Raw genomic sequence first — 19,781 nt, 5'->3', positions numbered from 1 at the left:
GAACAAATACATTTTCTATACTAATTGGGTTAGAAATGGTATTCTAATGGTCTCACAGTTGATAAATAATGAAGGATATTTACTTACATATACTGAATTTTTAGAGAAATTTGGTATTCCAATACCTCCGCGTGAATACAGTATTGTAGTTGATGCAATACCAGCAGGATTTGTGAGGCTTTTAAAGGGCTTCAGTGAATTTAAAAAAGAGATCTTATTAAACGGTATTGATATCAAAGAGAGAAAATGTAATAATACATTTTTTAGATGTTTGATTCATTGCCCTGCAGCATTTCGACGTAAGTACTTCTGGAAAAACCATTTTGAGAATATCAACTGGAAATTGATTTGGACTTTTAATAACAAATTCTGTGTCACAAATAAAGTTAGTGAAATTTACTTTAAAATTATAATTATAATTATTACGGAGCTGATCTCTCTGAATTTTGTGTTTTTTGTGGAATGCATGTAGAGACTGTTTTGCATCTTTTTTTCAAATGTATGTTAAATTTTTCTGGATTGATGTTGAATATTTATTTACTATGTTGAGTGGATCTAAAATTAAGGAAAATTAAGGAAAAGAGATGTTATATTTTATTTTGATAAAAAAGATATGTCACATTTTTATGCTAAATCTTCTAATATTATTAGGTAAGTTTTATATACACAAATGTAAATGGTCAGAAAGGAAGCCCAGTATCTCCCACTTCAAAGTTGACTTGAAGATTTATTTTAAAACTCTTCAAGGTCTTTCAAATCGGAAAGCAACCAGAACTATGGATACGCTCAAAGAACTAAACTCCTCTTTTCTATTGTGATGACTGATGTATACCCTCCTTGTCATTTTTTGTTTGTTTTTTTTTCTTTCAGAAAATGTGAACACCATGTTTGTAACATTTCGTTATACTTTTGAATGTTAATTATTCAGCAAATACAAAAAAAAAAAGTGTTGTGAAAGTGATTATGAAAAGCACGCACATGAATAATTATCACTTTTTATCACTCTTTAATTGTAGAAGGTGATACACTAATCAGTGTGTAACTGGTTGAACAACCCGGGTTGGGTTGAATAAGACTTAAATGATTGCAAATTGTTTTAATTATTGCTCTGTCCAACACAGTTCCTAATATTGTCATTCCAATAAAAAAAAAAAACTGTGAAACTGAGAATTAATTTGGCCTATGATAAATATAGCATAATTATAGTATTTTACAATGAATGAAAACTAAATCATTAGATGAGCAAAACATATTTAATTGATATCTCAAAAGGTATTTCTACGGTTTTTAAAAAATCACTAATTATTCGCCTATTGCTATTGCTCATGCACACTCTTGAATCACCTATGAGAAATTTTAACTGAAGTAGCCTATTAGCTTCATAACTACATCAAACCTCATGCCATGTTCACTGCTTTTGTTTGCACATCTGTGTACCAAAGTCACTGCAAAACTACTCTTGAATCTTAATAAACATGCAGTCCAATGGTCTGGGATAAAACACTAATATCAAATTACAAATTATATTTTTAAGTGAAAAGTTTAAGTAGTGAAATATACTACAGATTTTATTTTAGTATTTTTTTTTTTTTATCAAAATCCTACAAATGTCTCCGCCCCTGGATGTCTTTTATGTGTCACATACAGCAGTGTTTCTCAACCAGGGGTCCTTGATATAAGGCCAGGGGGTCCGTATAAAGTATGCATTTTTGTATAAATTTTGTATACTTTGTCATGACATGTTCCCATGAAAGAAAAATCCAATATAGCTGATGATATGGCCAAATACTAGACAAGTCAACTAACTAGAATAATACTTGACTGCATTTGGTCCTCACAAAGACACAAATGATACATAGATGAGTCAATTTTGTTCTGGGGGTCCTTGAGGATGGTTCTGAATTGGACTGGGGTCCGGTACGCCAAAAGGTTGAGATTCACTGACATACAGAGTCTGTCAACAGCCAAGAACAGATCCAAGAATGCATAATTTATTTGTTCACTTTTTTGTTCAACTATTTTTGGGAAACCTTCATGTAAACATAAAAATTAATATACATAATTTAAATATATATATATATATAAATAAAAATTGATGGGCATCATAATTCAAACAAAAGAATGCAAAAACTGTTTAGGCTACTTATGTGGATTTTTGATTTTATGACTGAATCCCTTTCTTTTAATTAAATAAGTTTATTAATGTATAGCTAGCCTACTGTGACTGTACCACACTGTAAAATAATAAATCAAGACGGAAAACAATAAATGTGGACTATTACGCCCTCCACTGTCGACAAATAAAAAGAAAAGACACCCTCCTGTGCAAGCACAACTGACACTTTATTACTTCAAGATTAACGTTTATTGTTTTATTTATTATTTTTTAATTATTAACAACAAATTTGTAAAAGTTAAATAAATAGGTAGTACTTCAGGCCAAAATATCAAGATAGCCTAAAATCTAACCTGCCTACAAAGTGAAGTAAAAACTCACAGACTGGCCAAAAACGAGAGAAAAGAGGGGAAATTTACCAAAATGAGTTACTTTTAACCTAATACAGCTAAAAAATTAAGCCAATACATTTGGATAGTTGAGGGTGGGTGAATTGCCACTTTTGGGTGGTATTTTCATGACAACGGCTATGGCAATCATATTTTAATTGAGGAACATAGGTTTTTAATCATATGATAATCAGGTTTTAATTCTATTGTTTTACTTACGTTTCTCGTTATTGTTGTGGTAATTCATTCATTTACAGGTAAATCTTCAGAAACAAAAAAAAAAGGCGGCAAACGATCGCGCATGCGCATATAGTCAAGGTAAGGAGTCTTGGTGGTGAGGCAAAATTATTTTTTTCGGAACATGGCCAGGTAAAAGAAACTCGCTTTTTTGAACATTTAACAGTTTTTTAAGACAAATCCCCAAAACATAAAACACATCATCCTGTGAACGAGTGAAAGATGACTTGAAAGAAATAGGATGAAGAAGAGGAGCCATTCTATGATATACACATTAAATGCAGAAATAAGAAAATACATTAAAATCGTGCTTGCTCAATTTTGTTCAAAATCCTCTTTGTTTTATGTAGCTGTCTTATATATATAGGCCTAGCTAAGGTCATCTCATCGTCATCAACAGATATAAGCGCATGCAAAATGAAAGGGACTCACAAGGACACTTTTAGTTTTAGACGTGTTGAAAAGAGGAAGCTGAACAGAAAGAGACCTAAAATAACACAACTGACTTATTATGCATTGTAGCTTTTACAACAGAATACACGATAACATACCCGTTATTAGTCTATAGATTTCACTGTAATCGAAACATTCCCAATCACATCACAATAAAAAATACTTCATTTTTTTTGTAATGAATGATGACGGCGGCACGCATGCGCACAAGACTATTGCGCTGGTGGTCTAATAAGAAAAAAGAGAACTAAAACAACACACCCACATATAGAAAAGCTCTGTGATTGGACGAAACCGACGTTTCAAACCAAGACGTAGCTCGCTGATTGGTTATTACGCTGGAACGTACCGCGCTAAACGCTGAAGTGGGCATCATTGTGTTTTCCCTCCGTTTCGTGCGAAAGGAGAAGAAGCTCGTCTGACGACATGGTAAAGCAAGTTTTAATTGTCTAATTTCTAAAATAAAGCCTAGCTCGGACGGTTATGTTTTGTATAAATTGTAAAGGTGCCGTGCTTTAATTCTGTGCACGTGATGGCTTTTAATAAGCTCGCGGTGTTTGTGGCTTTGCAGTGTTCTTGGAAAAGAGCGCCGAGCGTGGATTAAAGTGAATTTGGTGCATTATTTAGCAAAACGAATCAAATAGCCAGAAAATGCATGTGTGCGTTTAATAGGATTGATGTGATATGGCAATAACTTAAATTAATAGACTAGAGGTAACGTAATGTTTAAAAATAAAAATCGAAACAATTTGCTTATGTTGTTTGGACACGCTGAAAAATCTAAAAATAAGCTCAATTTAGAGTTTACTTTGGTTTATTTGTACTTTTGTTTAAATACTAAGAATACAAAGGTATCATGAGTCATTTTTGGGCGGTTTTTAAAATCACTTTATTATTCAAAATTACCTACAAGTCTCTACGAAAAAAAAATTCGAAGGTATAACGTTTAATTAATGTCTTTTTTTGTAATTATTTGTGAAATGTGCTAGCAATTTCAGAGTAAAACTTGTTTCACTGCTATATTCCTCAGTGTAAAGCTCTCACCAGAGATTTCTAATCTTCCCCCCCAATGAGACTTTTAAATAATCCTTTTTTCTTGTGCTTCTGCAGGCAGGAGGAAAAGCTGGAAAGGACAGCGGAAAAGCCAAGACAAAAGCAGTCTCCAGATCACAAAGAGCTGGTCTGCAGGTACATATTCCTCTGCCAGATTAGAAAAAATGAACTGCTGTTGAATTTAACTGAGTGATATTGAGAGTTTGATTGGTTTTTATGTTTCAGTTCCCTGTAGGTCGTATCCACAGGCACCTGAAGACCCGAACTACCAGCCATGGTCGTGTTGGAGCTACAGCGGCGGTGTACAGCGCAGCTATCTTGGAGTACCTGACTGCTGAGGTAATGATTTTCTTTTGGCACGGTTTGTTAAACAAGCCTGTTGGATGCCATAGTGGCAGATTTTTGGCTGGCTGTGATTTCTCTTACTGTGAATCATCGCTAACCCATCTGTAAAGCAAATGCAACCTCGTTCAAACCCATTGCTCATCTTATTCGCAGGTTTTGGAGTTGGCTGGTAATGCCTCCAAGGATCTGAAGGTGAAGCGTATTACTCCAAGGCATTTACAGTTGGCCATCCGTGGTGATGAGGAGTTGGACTCGCTTATCAAAGCTACTATTGCTGGTGGAGGTGGGTTTCTTACAACTCCTGATTTTTTTTTTAGGTGCATTGCATTAAATATGTAGCTTTGCTGTAAAAGGATATTTTTAGGGCTGATATTATTTTAATGGCATGTCTTTGTGTCTTTCCCTACAGGTGTGATTCCACACATCCACAAGTCACTGATTGGAAAGAAGGGCCAGCAGAAAACCGTATAAGATGCATTGATGTTCGATTCTGTCTTTGTATAGAAAACGGCAATCGGCATTGAGAGAGCAGTTGCTTTTGATATGTTTCCCCATTTGTTTGGCAAGCGTAGTTTATCATAACAATGTTTAGAGTTTGACGTACTGTATTCATGGTAATTAATGGGGGAGGGGGGTGTTACGTGTTGTGGGGTAAGGAAATGTAATCATGGTTTTTGTGTTTAGTTGGGTTAAGGAAAAGGTTCTGAGGTTTGGGTTTCATTATTGGCTTTTTAAAATCTGTTTTATACATTAAAATATTTTTTTTTCTAAGTGTTTTTGCCTTTTTGTGACGTTCATTTGACACGTATTGCCTAGAAACTCTTCATATTAGCTTTATGCTCCGCTAAATGCTGCAGGAAATCTTTTGAAATGAATCCTGATAGTCATTCTTGGATCGGACATAAGAGATTATGCGAGTAAAATGTATATTAACATTTTCCTAGCTACATTGCCATTGTATATATCTATTGAAATAAACAAGCGTAAAAAGAAATGATACTTGAAGTGTCAAAATATTAGTCAAAAGTATATCGCTTTAAGCACTTCGGTAAATGTATTAAAGCAACTTTCTTTTTCCATTTTTTTTAACATTAACTTTATCAGCAGATGATTTTATAGTAGTTTTATTCATTATTACTTTGATTATAGTTGATAATTAACTAAACGTTTATCAAATAGCTGTGGCCATACGGGTTTATTTGCCCTTCCACAAACTAAAAGGTCTTAAGTTGGAGCAGAAAGTCTTAATTTCATAGTCATGGCATTAAAGGATCTTTTTTTTGTGTGTGTGTGTGTAGTCTCTTTAAATCAAAAGTACATTTACTTTAACTATAAAATGCAGATATGATGTCTGGTTTCCTGAGAAATTAAACATAACTGAGCTTATGCTTTTTATCATAAACTTTGGTCAACATTTGGATCAATTTTTTAGAAAACAGGACTACTTGTGGCGCTTTGCATCACAGTTAAATGCATCATTTAAGAATCTTTAGACGATTTAAGATTTTTGCAATGTGATCGGAAGTTACAGTAAAATACATTTCTGTATTCTAGTGGCTGCGAGCTGAGGTATTTGAGTCATAAGTTATTTGTTTCTGTAAAATGATTAAGAAGTAGAGGAGATATGTTGGAAGTTGTATTTTTAAAGTGTTGCTAATGCGGCTCATTGCGTTCTCCCTAGACTTTTACGTTTAGAGAACATATTGATGTGTTCCCTTCCATTTATTCCTTTTCTTAAAAAGAAAGTCTTAACTTCATAAAACCTGCAGAAACCTTGTAACTGAATGTTTATTTAATAACAATAGATAGTAGCGTGCTGAAAGTGTTCAGTTTTAGGTCAGTATATTTGTTGTACAAAATCCCCAAAATGATACTTAAGTACAGTATTGTTTATGTTTCGGCTCCACATAATTTGAGGTCAGTAAGACTCGTTAATGTTTCTGAAAAAGTAAAATGCTGCATCTATTTGATCAAAAATACAGTAAAATAGTAATGTGAAATATTATTGCAATTTCAAAATACCGGCTATTTGAATATAATTTAAAATATCATTTATTACTGTGATGCAAAGCTGTATTTTCAGCATCATTCCTCCAGTCTTCAGTGTCACATGATCCTTCAGAAATCATTATAATATGCTGATTTGTTGCTTTAAGAAACATTTATTATTATTATCTTATGTTGAAAACAATTTGATAAATAGAAATTTCAAATCTTGTACAGAATTAGAGTCTTTACTGTAACTTTTGATCAATTTAATCCATCTATGATGAGTAAAAGTATTAACGTTCAAGTATTCATTCAAAAGTATTCATTTTATGGCAGTAATAAAGCACCTTACACTTTGGTGTAATCAAATAGAAAATGATTTATTTATACACTCCTCTTGTACACATAGACATGAACGAAATAGAACTTTCTCAAGATTTACAAACATATTTAAATAATAATTCATCAAAACGATAAAAAAAAGATCACATTTGTTATTGCACTTCACCCTGTATTCACAAATGCAACGATGTAAACAAAGCACAAGGCTTAACAGGCAGAAATGAATGTTTTGTTGTCGGTCTCTCGTCTCACTGTGTGTTGTAGTACTGCGAGTGATAGGGCTGGTATGGACTCATCATGGAAGGGTTGCTGGGATGGACAGGAAGGCTCTGTAGGGTGCTGTACTGATACAGGGCCTCCACAGGCAGGGTCGGCAGGCCTCCGGCTGTAGCAGGGCTGTAGTGAAATCCCGGGCCGTAAGGTGCCGGGGTCTCCTGGACCGCCGAATAGTAGCTGGGATACGGAGCGGCACGGAAACTGTGCAGATCGGAGTAATGCATCATATGCGAGGCTACCTTGGCCTGGCAGGCGTGAGCCAGACTGTCCTGAACGGTCCGTTTCAGCTTCATGCGTCGGTTCTGGAAAATGTGAGGAGCGGGGGGCCCGACCTTTTCGCGAAATATCGTCCCTAACAAAACATGCTCCTAGAACAGACGTTTGGGAAAGAAAGATAAGCCATTCGCCTTCTTAGAAGTCAGTGTACTATCTTGAAACTGATATTTAAAGGCAGTGATGGGAAAAACGAACCTATTCGAATCTTTAAATCAATTGATCCAATTGCTTCGCAAAAAGATTCACTGCTTCGAAGCGATCGAAGCGTAACACGTTAGTGACGCCTGCTGGTCAAAACTGTGTAAATGCGACAAAAACTCTGGCCAAACATGCATTAAAAACCTTTTGCCAACCCAATAAGTATAACATATGAAATGCAATTAACAAATCAACGAATACCATTAAATATGCCGTGTCTGTTTAAATATGTGCTAATTATCAATTGTTTTGTTTGTTTTATGGAGGGCTTGGCTAAACAGTCCAATAAGAGATTAACTACTCTTCCTTTTTATTATACAAATATTTGAACAAAAATGTCTACAAATTTATACTACTGACGTAATAGAAGCCTCGTTCACTGAAATCACGTGACTTTGGCAGTTTGATACGAATCTCTGGATCAAAACAAACGATTCGCAAAGATTTCGAAGCCCCGCGAAGCTGTGCATCACTAGTTCAAGGTACAAAAAACTAACACGCAGTCGCCTTAAATCACATTATTAAACCCATTTAAAATAATAGTAATAATAAATACAATTAATCGACCTCATACCTGTTTATCAGACAGATTCAGTCTTTTGCAGAGCTCGGCTTTGTCCTGGGCTCCGAGATAAGCGTTTCTCTTGAAGGCTCTCTCCAGACTGTTGATCTGCTCCGCGGTGAACGCAGTTCGGGGTCTGCGGCCGGTAGAGGGAGATACCGACGGCGCCGGTTCTTCAGGGGCCCCAGGTGAGAGAGAGGGGCCGCCCTCGCTCTCGTACCCTGACGTCTCCTCCTCCTCCGCGCTGCTGCTGAAACCTGGCTCTGATGCTATCAGAAAACAAAGACAAATGAGCACAAAGATTCAAATATGAAGTCAGGTAACAAAACAACAGCTACATAAGAGAGAAAGAGTAAATTTGCATTTAAATGGATATTGCTCAACTGAATGAATAAATAAATAAATACAAATTATATGACATAACGGTAAAATAAAATAGATCCTATGCAATCTGTAATTTTGCTGTAAGCATTACTTTGAAAAAATATTTGCCGTAAGCCTATTTTAAAAATAGGATAAAACTACTTGAAAAGTAGAATAATTAATTAGTTGTTTAACACAAATGTGTTAATTTTATTTATTATTGTATTATTCAACAGTATTTTACAAGTACTTTTAACTATTGTTATTATGTTAAGGAATTTTTTTAAATTTATTTAATCTATTTTTACTATTAATCTATTTATTTTAATAAATATAAAATACCAATAGTATTTTAGATGTGTATTTTACTTTAAATAATTATTTAAAATTTAAAATAACCCTTCTATTTTAAAATATTTAAAATGTAATTTATCCCTGTGTTGGCAAAACTTACATTTTATACTTAACTTCTAACTATGTTAAAGTTTTGTTTATACTATTTTACTGTTAAACAAATTAAAAATAGTATTTTAGACCAGTATTTTTTCACTTACCATTATATATATATTTTAGATGTTAAAGAATTTATACTATTTCACTGATAATTAAATTAAGAACAAAATAAAATAACAATAGTACTTTTAGATCAGTATTTCATTCTTCAACAATGCAAACATGGATTATTGGAACAGTTTCTTACCGGGAGTGTGTTGCTGGATGATATTGTTGTCATTGGACTCGGTATCTTGTGTAGATGTGCACAACAAGCTGTTTCCCGGTTGTGCTGGCTCCATACGTTTCTCCTGATCCTCCATGCTTTCCGGTCTCCATCTGCTGTAGAAGCCAGGAAGGCTCTCAGAGGCAGAGGCAGAGGTGCTCGGGACGTCCTGGCCGGGAGAGACCCAAGAGTTTGAGGGAAGTGTGGATGCCGAGGCCTGGCTGCTTTGAGAAAGCCACTCGATGGAAAAATGCCCCTTCATCTTTGAGAACCAGCTGTGTCCAAATCCAGCAAAGAAAGACAGATCTCCAGTATAACACAGGTCAGTTGTGCAGTTCTTCTTCTTTAGGGTGAGTTTGAAGCTGAAGTCCCGTGTCTGAGTGAGTCAGATGTGTGTTTGTGTTCTGATAAGCGTGGCTTTGGGTTCACTGATCGACACCTCCAGTATGGGGCTCAAGTATTTATAGGACTAATCCCAGCTCATTTACAATTCACTTCGCCCCGGATCAAAGGAAACGTCCTGATCTCCACCCCTTCAGTTTCACAAGTGTGGTAATGAAGACGTCTCAATCGGCCTTGAGTGAACCCATTAACTCCTGGCACCAGTAAGTCTGGAGATGTAATCCCCTCCCTAAAACCATCTCTGATCCTGTCTCCTCTCTGAGGTGTGCATGTGTGCGTGTGTGATTTCATGTGTTCACGTTAGAACAGTGTGATGGAGGAAGTTCAAGGTTAAAAACAGAGGCTTGGAATTCATAATCGAGAGCGATGTTTGGTAATCCCTAAAGTGAAATAGTTTTAGTTATTTGACTAAAATGTTGCAAAAGCATCATCGCATAATGTCTACAGAGCTAAATCCACTTTAGACTTAAAAGCTTTCTTTCTTTCTTTCTCATTGCAGAATAAAAAAATAAAGATTTAGATATTTTTTAGTCATTTTATTATAAAATATTTTGAGAACAGAAATGCATCCTTTATTTATTTATTTACACATACATGCATACATGCATGCACAAAAAAAAAATGTAAGTCCCTTATCAGAAGAACAGAAATGGTCATGTAAAACAACTACTTGAAAAAAGGATTTGTTTGTTTGTTCATTCATACATTTACATTTCCAACACCACACAATGAAGCTCAAACATTTCAGTGTAAAACAAGAAAAGGATTTACTGATTGATTGATTGTTTGTTTGTTCCAGCACTACAAAATGAAGCTCAAATATTTCATAGTGTAAAATGAGAAAATGATTTATTTATTTATTTACAGTTCCAGCACTACAAAATGAAGCTCAAACATTTGTTAAATGAGAATTTTTTATTTATTTATTTATTTATTTATTTCAGCACAATAAAATAATGTTTTCAAAAGCCCTTTATTATAATCTCTTTAGAACAGAAATGTCAACAACTTGCAAAAGGACATCCAAATAATTTTTTTAATTATTATTTCTTTAATACGAGTCAGTTGCAACACAACAAAATGAAGCTCAAACATTTCATAGTGTCAAATGAGAAAATTCTTTCCTATATCTTTATATTTATTCATTCATTCAGAGTTAGTTTTACTGATTCCAATACAGAAGATAAAACATAAATGTTTTATCTTCTGCTTTTTTTTCATAGTGTCTTTAGAATACAAATTATTGTTAACCTATGTTTATTTATGAAAACCCAGTTTGTTTATTTGTTGTTTGTTTGCTTGTCAGTTTCTCTGATTCCAATAGAGCAAAACTGCAGTTGTGTCTTTTTGTGAAAATGTCTCTCTCACAAACACAAGCGCTCTGTCTCTCTCATAGACACTTAATGTTCCTGTGAGTGGCTGCAAACGTGGGTAATTCAGCTCTTGTTTATGCCCTTTTCAGCGGGTATTGGTATCAAAGCAGGCGGCTCTTTTGAAGTGGCAGGTAGAGGTTAATGGGCTGTTTTAGAAACACTACACGAGTATGGACACAGTAGTCTACAGAGACCCAACTACTGACGGAGATAACTGCCGGCCCTTGGATCTGTTGGCCCCAAACGGGATCATTACGCATAGCTGATCTGGTTTATCAGCGGCTTGCTCGAGATTAACTTGATCAGGCCCACTATTGAAGAATACATGATTTCAAAGCCTGCCAGACACTTTTGATTATCAGACGAGCAAATAAAACAGCCTTAGATTGTCCCATTATTGTTTCTAAAGGATCTGAAGGGTTTGATCCCTTTTGGGCGCATTGAAGAAGAAAAAAAACCAACAGAAAGACGGCGCCAAGGGAGGAGATTTACGCATACAGAGGTTCACTGGAAGATTTATCACCTGTAAACTAGATCCTGGAAAATGTGTTTTTTATTTATTTATTCATTCATTCATTTATGTTCATTGTGTTGGATAGTTTCTTGCTTGCTTGATTTTTTTAAAATTTGTTTTGTTTTTGGGTTGTTTGTTTGCTTAGTTAAATGTTTGTTTATACATTTATTTTATAAAAGACAAAGTGTTTTTGTTTGTTTCTATTGATTTATTTTTAATTATTTGTTTATTTATGTGTTTATTTTGTTGAATAATTTCTTGCTTGCTTTTTATTTGTTTGTTTGGCTCTTGGGTTGGTTGCTTGTTTCTTTTTTAATTTATTTGTTTTTGTTTGTTTGTTTGTTTGTTTATACACTTATTTAAAAATGGCAACGTTTTTTTCGTTCTCATTTATTCATTCATTCATTCATTCATTCATTTATGCTCATTGTGTTGGATAGTTTCTTGCTTGCTTGATATTTTTTTATTTGTTTTGTTCTTGGGTTGTTTGTTTGTTTGCTTAGTTAAATTTTTGTCTATACATTTATTTTATAAAAGACAAAGTGTTTTTGTTTGTTTCTATTATTTTTTTATTTTAAATTATTTGTTTATTTATGTGTGTTCATTTTGTTGAATAATTTCTTGTTTACTTTTTATTTGTTTGTTTGACTCTTGGGTTGGTTGCTTGTATCGTTTTTCGTTCTTATTTATTTATTTATTTATCTATTTATATGTTGGATAGGTTCTTGCTTGCTTTTTTATTTATTTGTTCGGTTCTTGAGTTGGTTGATTATTTTTTTGTTTTTATGCACTTGTTTATTTTGAAAATAACAAAATAAAGTGTTTTTTGTTTGTTTCTTGTTGTTTAAAATGGATACCGTCTTATAATGGTGAGCACATTACCATATAAAATATGAAAAATAGCACAAAAAATAACGGTCAATATTATGCCTTGTAGTATATGTCTATATCTGTGTATGTGTTCTTGCTTGAAAACAAGAATTTTAGTATTTCGGAGTATTTTATGCTGTAAAATTAACATTACATTATTTTTATTTAATTATGAATAGTTGAATTATGAAAAGTGGCTCCTTTTTAATAACTTGCAAAGATGTAATAATGTAAAATAAATAGAGAAATTATATAATTTGTCCATTCATCTTCTCAAACGACCAAGCAATGAGAGTAAAATCATTCAGAGAGTTGAGTCTGTATATATTCTTCCCTCTTCAGTCCATTTAAAGGTTCAAAGAGCAGATAATTTGTTTACACTCTTTCATCATATCTTCATTTCTATCTGTCTCTCTCTTTCAGCGAGAGGCCAAACAAACAGGCCGATCTCATTCCTCTCTTATCTGTCACTGATCTGTCTGTAATTGCATTGTAGGTTTCTATATTCCAGTAAGGCTCAGTGTTAGGACCGTCCCCGTCTTGTTTCCGCTGTCCCCGGGCCCTGATATGTGATAAACCGGGGCCTGACTTTGATGTGCGTGTCAGCGGAGAGGAATCAGGCTGCAGTACAGACAGGAGCCTGTTTTTATGGATGACAGACGGGAGGGGTTGGAGACGGCAGGTCCACTTCTCATCTCACTAACACTATCATTAAAGCACAGATTACAGTGAGAGAGAGAGAGAGAGAGAGAGAGAGACTCTTCTGTAATAATGTTCTTGAGATAGCAGCATACAGACTTATAGATGTTTGTGTTTTTAGAAAATCATCAATATAACTGTGGTGTTAAAGAACCCAGAATCCAAAACACTCATCTTGAGAAACATGTGATATAATAGCATGAACGTTTTTAGTCTCTAAAGAACTATACAGCAGCGGAAGAACCGTTTACAGCCAAAAATAGTTCTTCATAAGAAGGTTCTTACACTTTCTTTTAAGAGTGTATGAGTTGCTTAATGCTAAAGTAATTATTTATTTTAGGTTATACGTATGTCACATAGTGTTGCGTTGGTGGCATATATTTATTTATTTAAAAAATAGCAATATAGATTATTTCAGCAGTCCATCCTCTCTTATTAAATCACTGAAATTTCTTTAAATCTAATGCAAAACTAATAAGATATAAAATACTTTTTTTTATTAACAATAATTGATTTTAGAGGCTTTTAATTGTTTAAAAACTTATTTGAGCAGTTCACTCCCCCATAAACATTTACATTTCTTTAAAACTAAAACTAATCACATAAAACTGTAATTTACTTAACTATAATTTATGTAAACTTTATTTATTTAATGGTTTAAAAACAGGAATATTGATGATTTCAGAGGTCTATCCTCCCTTAATAAAAAATGTATAAAAAATTAATTTCTTTAAAACGAATGCAAAACTAGTCATATTTCTTGACTGTAATTTATTTATGAAGCTTTTCATTGATAAAAAAAATCTTTAAAACTAATGCAAAACAAATTCAATATGAATAAAAGTTTTATTGACTTTTTATTTATATTTATCTTATTTTTAGTATTTAGCATTGCAGATGATTTCAGCAGTCTATCGTCTTGTAATAAAACATTTCAATTTCTTTCAAACTATTGCAAATCTATCAGATATAAAATAAAGCATTATATTGATTTATTTGTATCAGTCTGGTTTTGGACGCAGATACTGAGTTTACTTTTATTGATGAAAATGTTTTGATCATTAAGAACAGATGCTCAGCTCACACTTGAAAGTATTTGGTACTCTTTGTATTTGTGATGATTGAGTGCAGTTAAGCATATCTGGCTCCATTAGTGTGATAGGGGCTGTGAGGTGTCCGTCAGTGAGTGGATCCTGAAGCTCCGCTACAGACGGCAGTCTCTCAGAGTAATGGCCCCCAGCGGTGACGGCCTTTGATTGTCCTCATTGAGCCTCTTTCATCTCTAATAGGGCTGTTTGCTGCTCTGTAATGACTGCTCATGTATTGTCTCTCTCCCCCAGTGCTGCAGGGGCCAGAGGCTGAACACACACAACCAGCAGCACACCACCACAAAATAAACACTACCTCAACATTTCTAGATGGGTTTAACCTTATATTGATGCAACATGCTGATATTAAAATAAACATTTATGTATATTTATATTGTTTATATTATTATTATTTTGAATTCGTTTTTATTTGTATATTTTCCATTTTAGTGATAGTTTTAGTGATTTTGTCGTTTATAATTATTATTTTTTAATATTTATATTTTTTATTTAGTTTTAAAGAAATTTCTTTAAAACTAATGCAAAAGTAGTAAGACATTTTTATTAACTATAATTATTTATTGGCTTAAAAACAGGAATATTGATGATTTCAGCAGTCTATCCTCCCTTAATTTAGCAGTTTTTCTTGACTGCAATTTATTTATTTATTAATTAGGCTTTTAATTAATAGATATTTACTTTTTATATTTTATTTTAAGTTAATGTTTACTTTATTTCAAACAACTATAATGAGTTCTGTAAATATACAGTTTATATGTATATATATATACACATACACACACACACAGTGCATTTATGTGTGTGTGTGTATATATATACATATATATATATATATATATATATATACATACAATAATATTAATGTTCATCAGTTCATCATGTAGATATTAAATTAAAATATATTCTAATTTTATATCCAAATTATTATTATATATGTTATAAAACATAACTAATTAAAATGTCCTTAAAATCTAACATTAACATTGGTTTAATTTTTAATAGTTTTTTTTTTCAAATTTTATTTCAGTTTGAATTAATACATCAAGTTACTAAAAAAAATACTTTTATGTATTTATATTTTATTTTATGTTTTATTTCAAGCAATGAAAACATTTGTTATGGTTTTCGTTACAACTATATGCTGGTATATAGCAATATGCTATAAAATAAAATGAAATGTAGATATTAATTTAAACATTATTCTAATTTTAAATAAAAATTATTTTACAACCTAAAATACAAAATATTATTATATGTTTATTTGCCTTATGCCATATTTCAAATGCATAGGCCAAAATGACCTGTGACTCATTATATATCATTTAATAAAAATGTGCTAAATTTCATGATTTAAAACGTACAGAAATTCTAATCAAATACACTGTACATTTGTTGAGAATGTTGAGAATATTTTTTTTATCCTAAATACCTTGCTATTGTTTTTGTGCACACAGATTTTTTTCTACATTCTACAGTACTGTATGGTAGGTGTCAATTGTCACATCAGCACTTGAATTATGATTGTGCATGTCTGTTTAATCACTTTAATACGGCCTCTTGTTAATGTTCCTGTCTTTTGTTTATGAAAGTCACTGATCCGGTTAATCCCATCAGTCTGATTGCAACACACCCAGTAATCCCTCATTGACTCCAATCAGAGGAATCAACCTCAAAGAAGGACCCGAGGAACCGGCCCGGACGGAAAAGCCGGTCTGCGATCACGGCGGGAACTCAGACCCTCGATCAGAGCCCCGGAGCCCCGTCTCCACAGCCGAGGCCAGAGGTGTCCCATTCAGAGCACTTTTGTTTCACACCTGGAACCGGGGAGGGGAAGTGTGAAGGAGGCATTAAGCCCTATTGAGCATAACTGCCGAAAGCCACCCACCCCATCTATTACGACGCTCATCATTGAGGAGCCGGGGCCAGATCAGCATGTTTGTGAATGCTTTCAGATCACGGACACTCGACTGAAAGGAGCGTCCTCGCAGAGAAAGACGAGGGAGGAGGGAACGCTGCATTTGGGCCTTTCCTTTTCCTGTTAAGAGTGTAATGTAAAGGCTGACGTGAGGTGTGAACGTAGACGGGCCCTTTGAAGTTCAAATGACATTTAGAGGTCAATTATGTTGTTAGCAGAAGGTGTCTGCTGGGTTCAACCCGCCGTAAAATACAGCTTAAAGGTGGATAAAATGAGACCAGGCGGTTTATTTCCAGTCAAACCTGAAGACCCGCCACTTAAAGAGACTGAAACCGGAGATAAAACATTATAGTGTTTCACACCGTCCATTAGTGTATTATAGACTTCTGTGACAGAATATCAGAAACAAAATATCATAAAACCACTAAATACTGTTAGTATTTTATGTTTTTTTGTATTGATTCAAAATACTTTTTCACCACTTACTGTGGTACCTTGATGGTTTCAGATAGTAATGCAACTGAAGGATTGTCATATTCATGAATCATATTTACACATACGCTCTAGCCTTTTACAAACAATATTTTTATAAAACATTTATGTGATTACTGGAGTGTTTTAAAAGAAAATCCTATTTCATTTTTTTTTTAATTCAAACTACCAGGTTTAATTCATTATATGTATTTTTTTACTGTGGTATTACTAAAAAAAAGTTATAATAAAAAAAAAGTAAAGTTTTATATTTTGAAAAACAAATTGGTAACAGCAGGGAGTTTTCATTTTCGTTTTAGAAATTGTGTTGCGTTTTTCTCATTTCCATTTATCATTGTTATTTTCTAATATCTACAGTTTTTATTAATTTTATTTCAGGTTTAGTTTTAGTTATTTTAGTGCATCAAGTTAAACTCAATAAAAATTATGTTTCCTTGGCAACATGCTAAAATAAGCTATACATAAAAAAAGTTATAAGTTAATGTATATATAACAATTTTTTTATGGTTTTTAGTTTTAGTTAACTATAATAACTGATATTGATATAAGACCTGTATATACAGTCCTCTGAATATAAATGTATTTAATGTTACATATGTGACCCTGGACCACAAAACCAGTCATAAGGGTCAATTTTTCGAAATTTGTTATGAATGTTATGATAGGAAAATATTTGGCCGAGATACAACTATTTGAAAATCTGGAATCTGAGGGTAAAAAAAAAATCAAAATATTGAGAAATTTGCCTTTAAAGTTGTCCAAACGAAGTTCTTAGCAATGCATATTACTAATCAAAAATTAGGTTTTAATATATTTACAGTAGGAAATTTACAAAATATCTTCATGGAACATGATCTTTACTTAATATCCTAATGATTTTTGGCATAAAAGAAAAATCTATCATTTTGACCCATACAATGTATTTTTGGCTACTGCTTCAAATATACCCCAGCGACTTGAGACTGGTTTTGTGCTCCAGGGTCACATATAAATACGCTGGTATAAAATGAAATAGATATTTAATTAAAAAGTGTCATACTTAAGAAAAAAAGGTTTTGCACCTTGGAAAAAAGTAGTAGCAGCAGGAAAATTGTATTGGGAAAGAATAAAATACAGGTCAGAAAGGTCAACTTCAATAGGGTTTCCACACAAGTTGCATTAAAAACAATAAACCTTGTTTTTGTAGTAATACTTGTAGTAATACAAAGTAATACTTGGTTATTTGTAATACTTGGTTATTTGTTGTTTAAACTTTTTTCTGTAACCATGTGCATTTCTCCATAGTATATAAATGCATGCAAATTCAGGGATTCCTTCTATCACGGCACAGTTGATTCTTTTGTAAAGGCTAAATAAACAGTGCTGCCGTTAACACTGAAAGAAAGGAGACACACAGAGCTGAGATCATACCTGAAAGATCTCCTGCAGAGACAGAGACGTCTGTTTACATACTGGAGACAGTCTCCCAACTATACCGCCAGCTACATTTCCTCTCAGTTTCAATCAGTACATGTTTTATAGAAATATACAGATACACTGCTGTTCCAAAGTTTAGGGTTGGTAAGATTTTTAAATGTTTTTGAAAGAGGTCTCCTCTTATAATTTAAATTATTATAATTTAAATAAGTGAAATATTATTACACTTTAAAATAACTGTATTCTATTTAAATATATTTGAAAATTTAATTTATATCTGTGATAAAAAAGTTGAATTTCCAGCATCGTTACTCCAGTCTTCAGTGTCACATGATCCTTCAGAAATCATTCTAATGTGCTGATTTGCTGTTCAAGAAACATTTCTGATTATCAGTGTTGAAAACGGGTGTGATGCTTCATATTTGTGTGGAAACTGTGAATATTTTTCAGAATTCTTGGAGGAATAAAAAGTTCAAAAACAGTATTTACTTGAAATAGAAATCCTTTTTAAATACTGTATGTAAATGCTTTTACAGTCACTTTTTGATAAATTTAATGCATTCTTGCTGAATAAAAGTATACTGACTGTAATAAAAAAATATGTATTTTTATGTTTGTTTTTTTTAATAAAACATTTCTACTATGTACTGAGAGAAGGATGAGATTAATTTTTAAAAGATGTGTATTTATTAAGGTTTCACAGCTTTCATATATCATTTTATGTAATTGTTCTTAATAGGGATGCAAGATATTATCGGACTGATATCGGAATCGGCCGATAATGGCTTTAAATGTAAATATCGGCATCGGCCCCATATGAAAAATTATGCCGATATGTCTTGCCGATAAGAGGAATATATTAACTCACATGTGCTCAGGGTGTGCTAACGATTAGATCAGGTCAGCAGTGTGGCTCATTCTTGAAGCTAAGTTTTGTCTGAATGATAATTAGATTGACTGTTTGGATAGCTGCATTTAATCTGTGAAAGCATGTACAGAATGAAGCGTTCGGTGTATGATAGAGTAAACAGTAAGCACGTGCAGCGGCAGCCTCCCCCGGGTCCTAACGCCGGATCTGTAAGGAGTTTTAATCTGTAGGGGGCGCTGTTGGCCTACTTACAATTAAATTAAAAGTAAAATAGCCTACACAAATAACATTTAGACTGTGTTTCTGATTAAATAAAGCAGTAATTGTTGTCATAAAATAATGAGTATGTTTTGATTTTAAGGCCAGAAGCTAGGCTATAGCTTACATGAAAAAAAAAATCACAAATATGACACTTGTAAATTAAATAATTTTATATATACTGATTTATTCATTAATGTGTAATGTGTTTTATTTTTTAAACAAATCATAAGCTCTAAAATATTTTCAGAATTTTTACAACTCTTTTGCTTTAGACCATCTACAAATGTTAAATCTTAAAATAAAATGCTAAGGTTACCGCTGCATCTTTCTGAAAAGCAATGTAGTAATTGATAAATAGTTTATTTATAGTTATTTTCAAAGCTTCAATGTACTGTCAAAAAACCTTCATTATTGTTTATTTAATTCTAACAAATAAGTTTATTGTTAAAAACGAACCAAAATTAAAAATATTTTGCTTATAATTTCTGCACAGGAGAGACTTAGTGTTGTTTCCAAACAAAAGGAAATATATCGGTATCGGTATC

At 33.0% G+C, this 19,781-nt stretch overlaps 2 protein-coding genes and 1 long non-coding RNA gene across 3 annotated transcripts in view; 1 reads left to right on the top strand and 2 right to left on the bottom strand.

Annotated features, from left to right (window-relative positions):
• LOC107708206 (uncharacterized) overlaps positions 1-2,800 on the bottom strand; it is a 13,586-nt gene extending 10,786 nt beyond the window's left edge. Inside the window, exon 1 of the long non-coding RNA XR_001636339.1 lies at positions 2,725-2,800. This is a non-coding gene — a long non-coding RNA (uncharacterized LOC107708206). The remainder of the gene's footprint in view (positions 1-2,724) is intronic.
• Positions 2,801-3,514: 714 nt separating this feature from the next.
• On the top strand, positions 3,515-5,367 carry LOC107708202 (histone H2A.Z). Its single transcript, XM_016512375.1, has 5 exons — positions 3,515-3,624; positions 4,306-4,383; positions 4,474-4,587; positions 4,747-4,876; positions 5,003-5,367. Exons 1-5 carry the CDS (start codon positions 3,622-3,624, stop codon positions 5,062-5,064), a joined length of 387 nt encoding a protein of 128 aa, XP_016367861.1. The 5' UTR covers positions 3,515-3,621; the 3' UTR covers positions 5,065-5,367.
• Positions 5,368-7,084: 1,717 nt separating this feature from the next.
• Positions 7,085-8,536, bottom strand: LOC107708197 (homeobox protein vex1-like; the record flags this gene model as incomplete). Its single annotated transcript, XM_016512370.1, has 2 exons — positions 7,085-7,532; positions 8,249-8,536. Coding segments are annotated over 2 exons (648 nt in total), but the record flags the coding sequence as incomplete, so codon positions are not given.
• Between the last annotated feature and the right edge of the window lie 11,245 nt (positions 8,537-19,781).

The sequence above is a fragment of the Sinocyclocheilus rhinocerous genome, unplaced genomic scaffold, assembly GCF_001515625.1.
Source record: "Sinocyclocheilus rhinocerous isolate Xijiao unplaced genomic scaffold, SAMN03320098_v1.1 scaffold2401, whole genome shotgun sequence".
Lineage (NCBI taxonomy): Eukaryota > Metazoa > Chordata > Actinopteri > Cypriniformes > Cyprinidae > Sinocyclocheilus > Sinocyclocheilus rhinocerous.
This window is presented reverse-complemented; position numbering and strand designations above follow the sequence as displayed.

Coding starts and splice junctions, on each gene's coding strand:
- LOC107708202 (XM_016512375.1), top strand. Junction 4,588..4,746: donor TGGAGTACCTGACTGCTGAG/GTAATGATTTTC, acceptor TCTTATTCGCAG/GTTTTGGAGTTGGCTGGTAA. Junction 4,877..5,002: donor AGCTACTATTGCTGGTGGAG/GTGGGTTTCTTA, acceptor CTTTCCCTACAG/GTGTGATTCCACACATCCAC.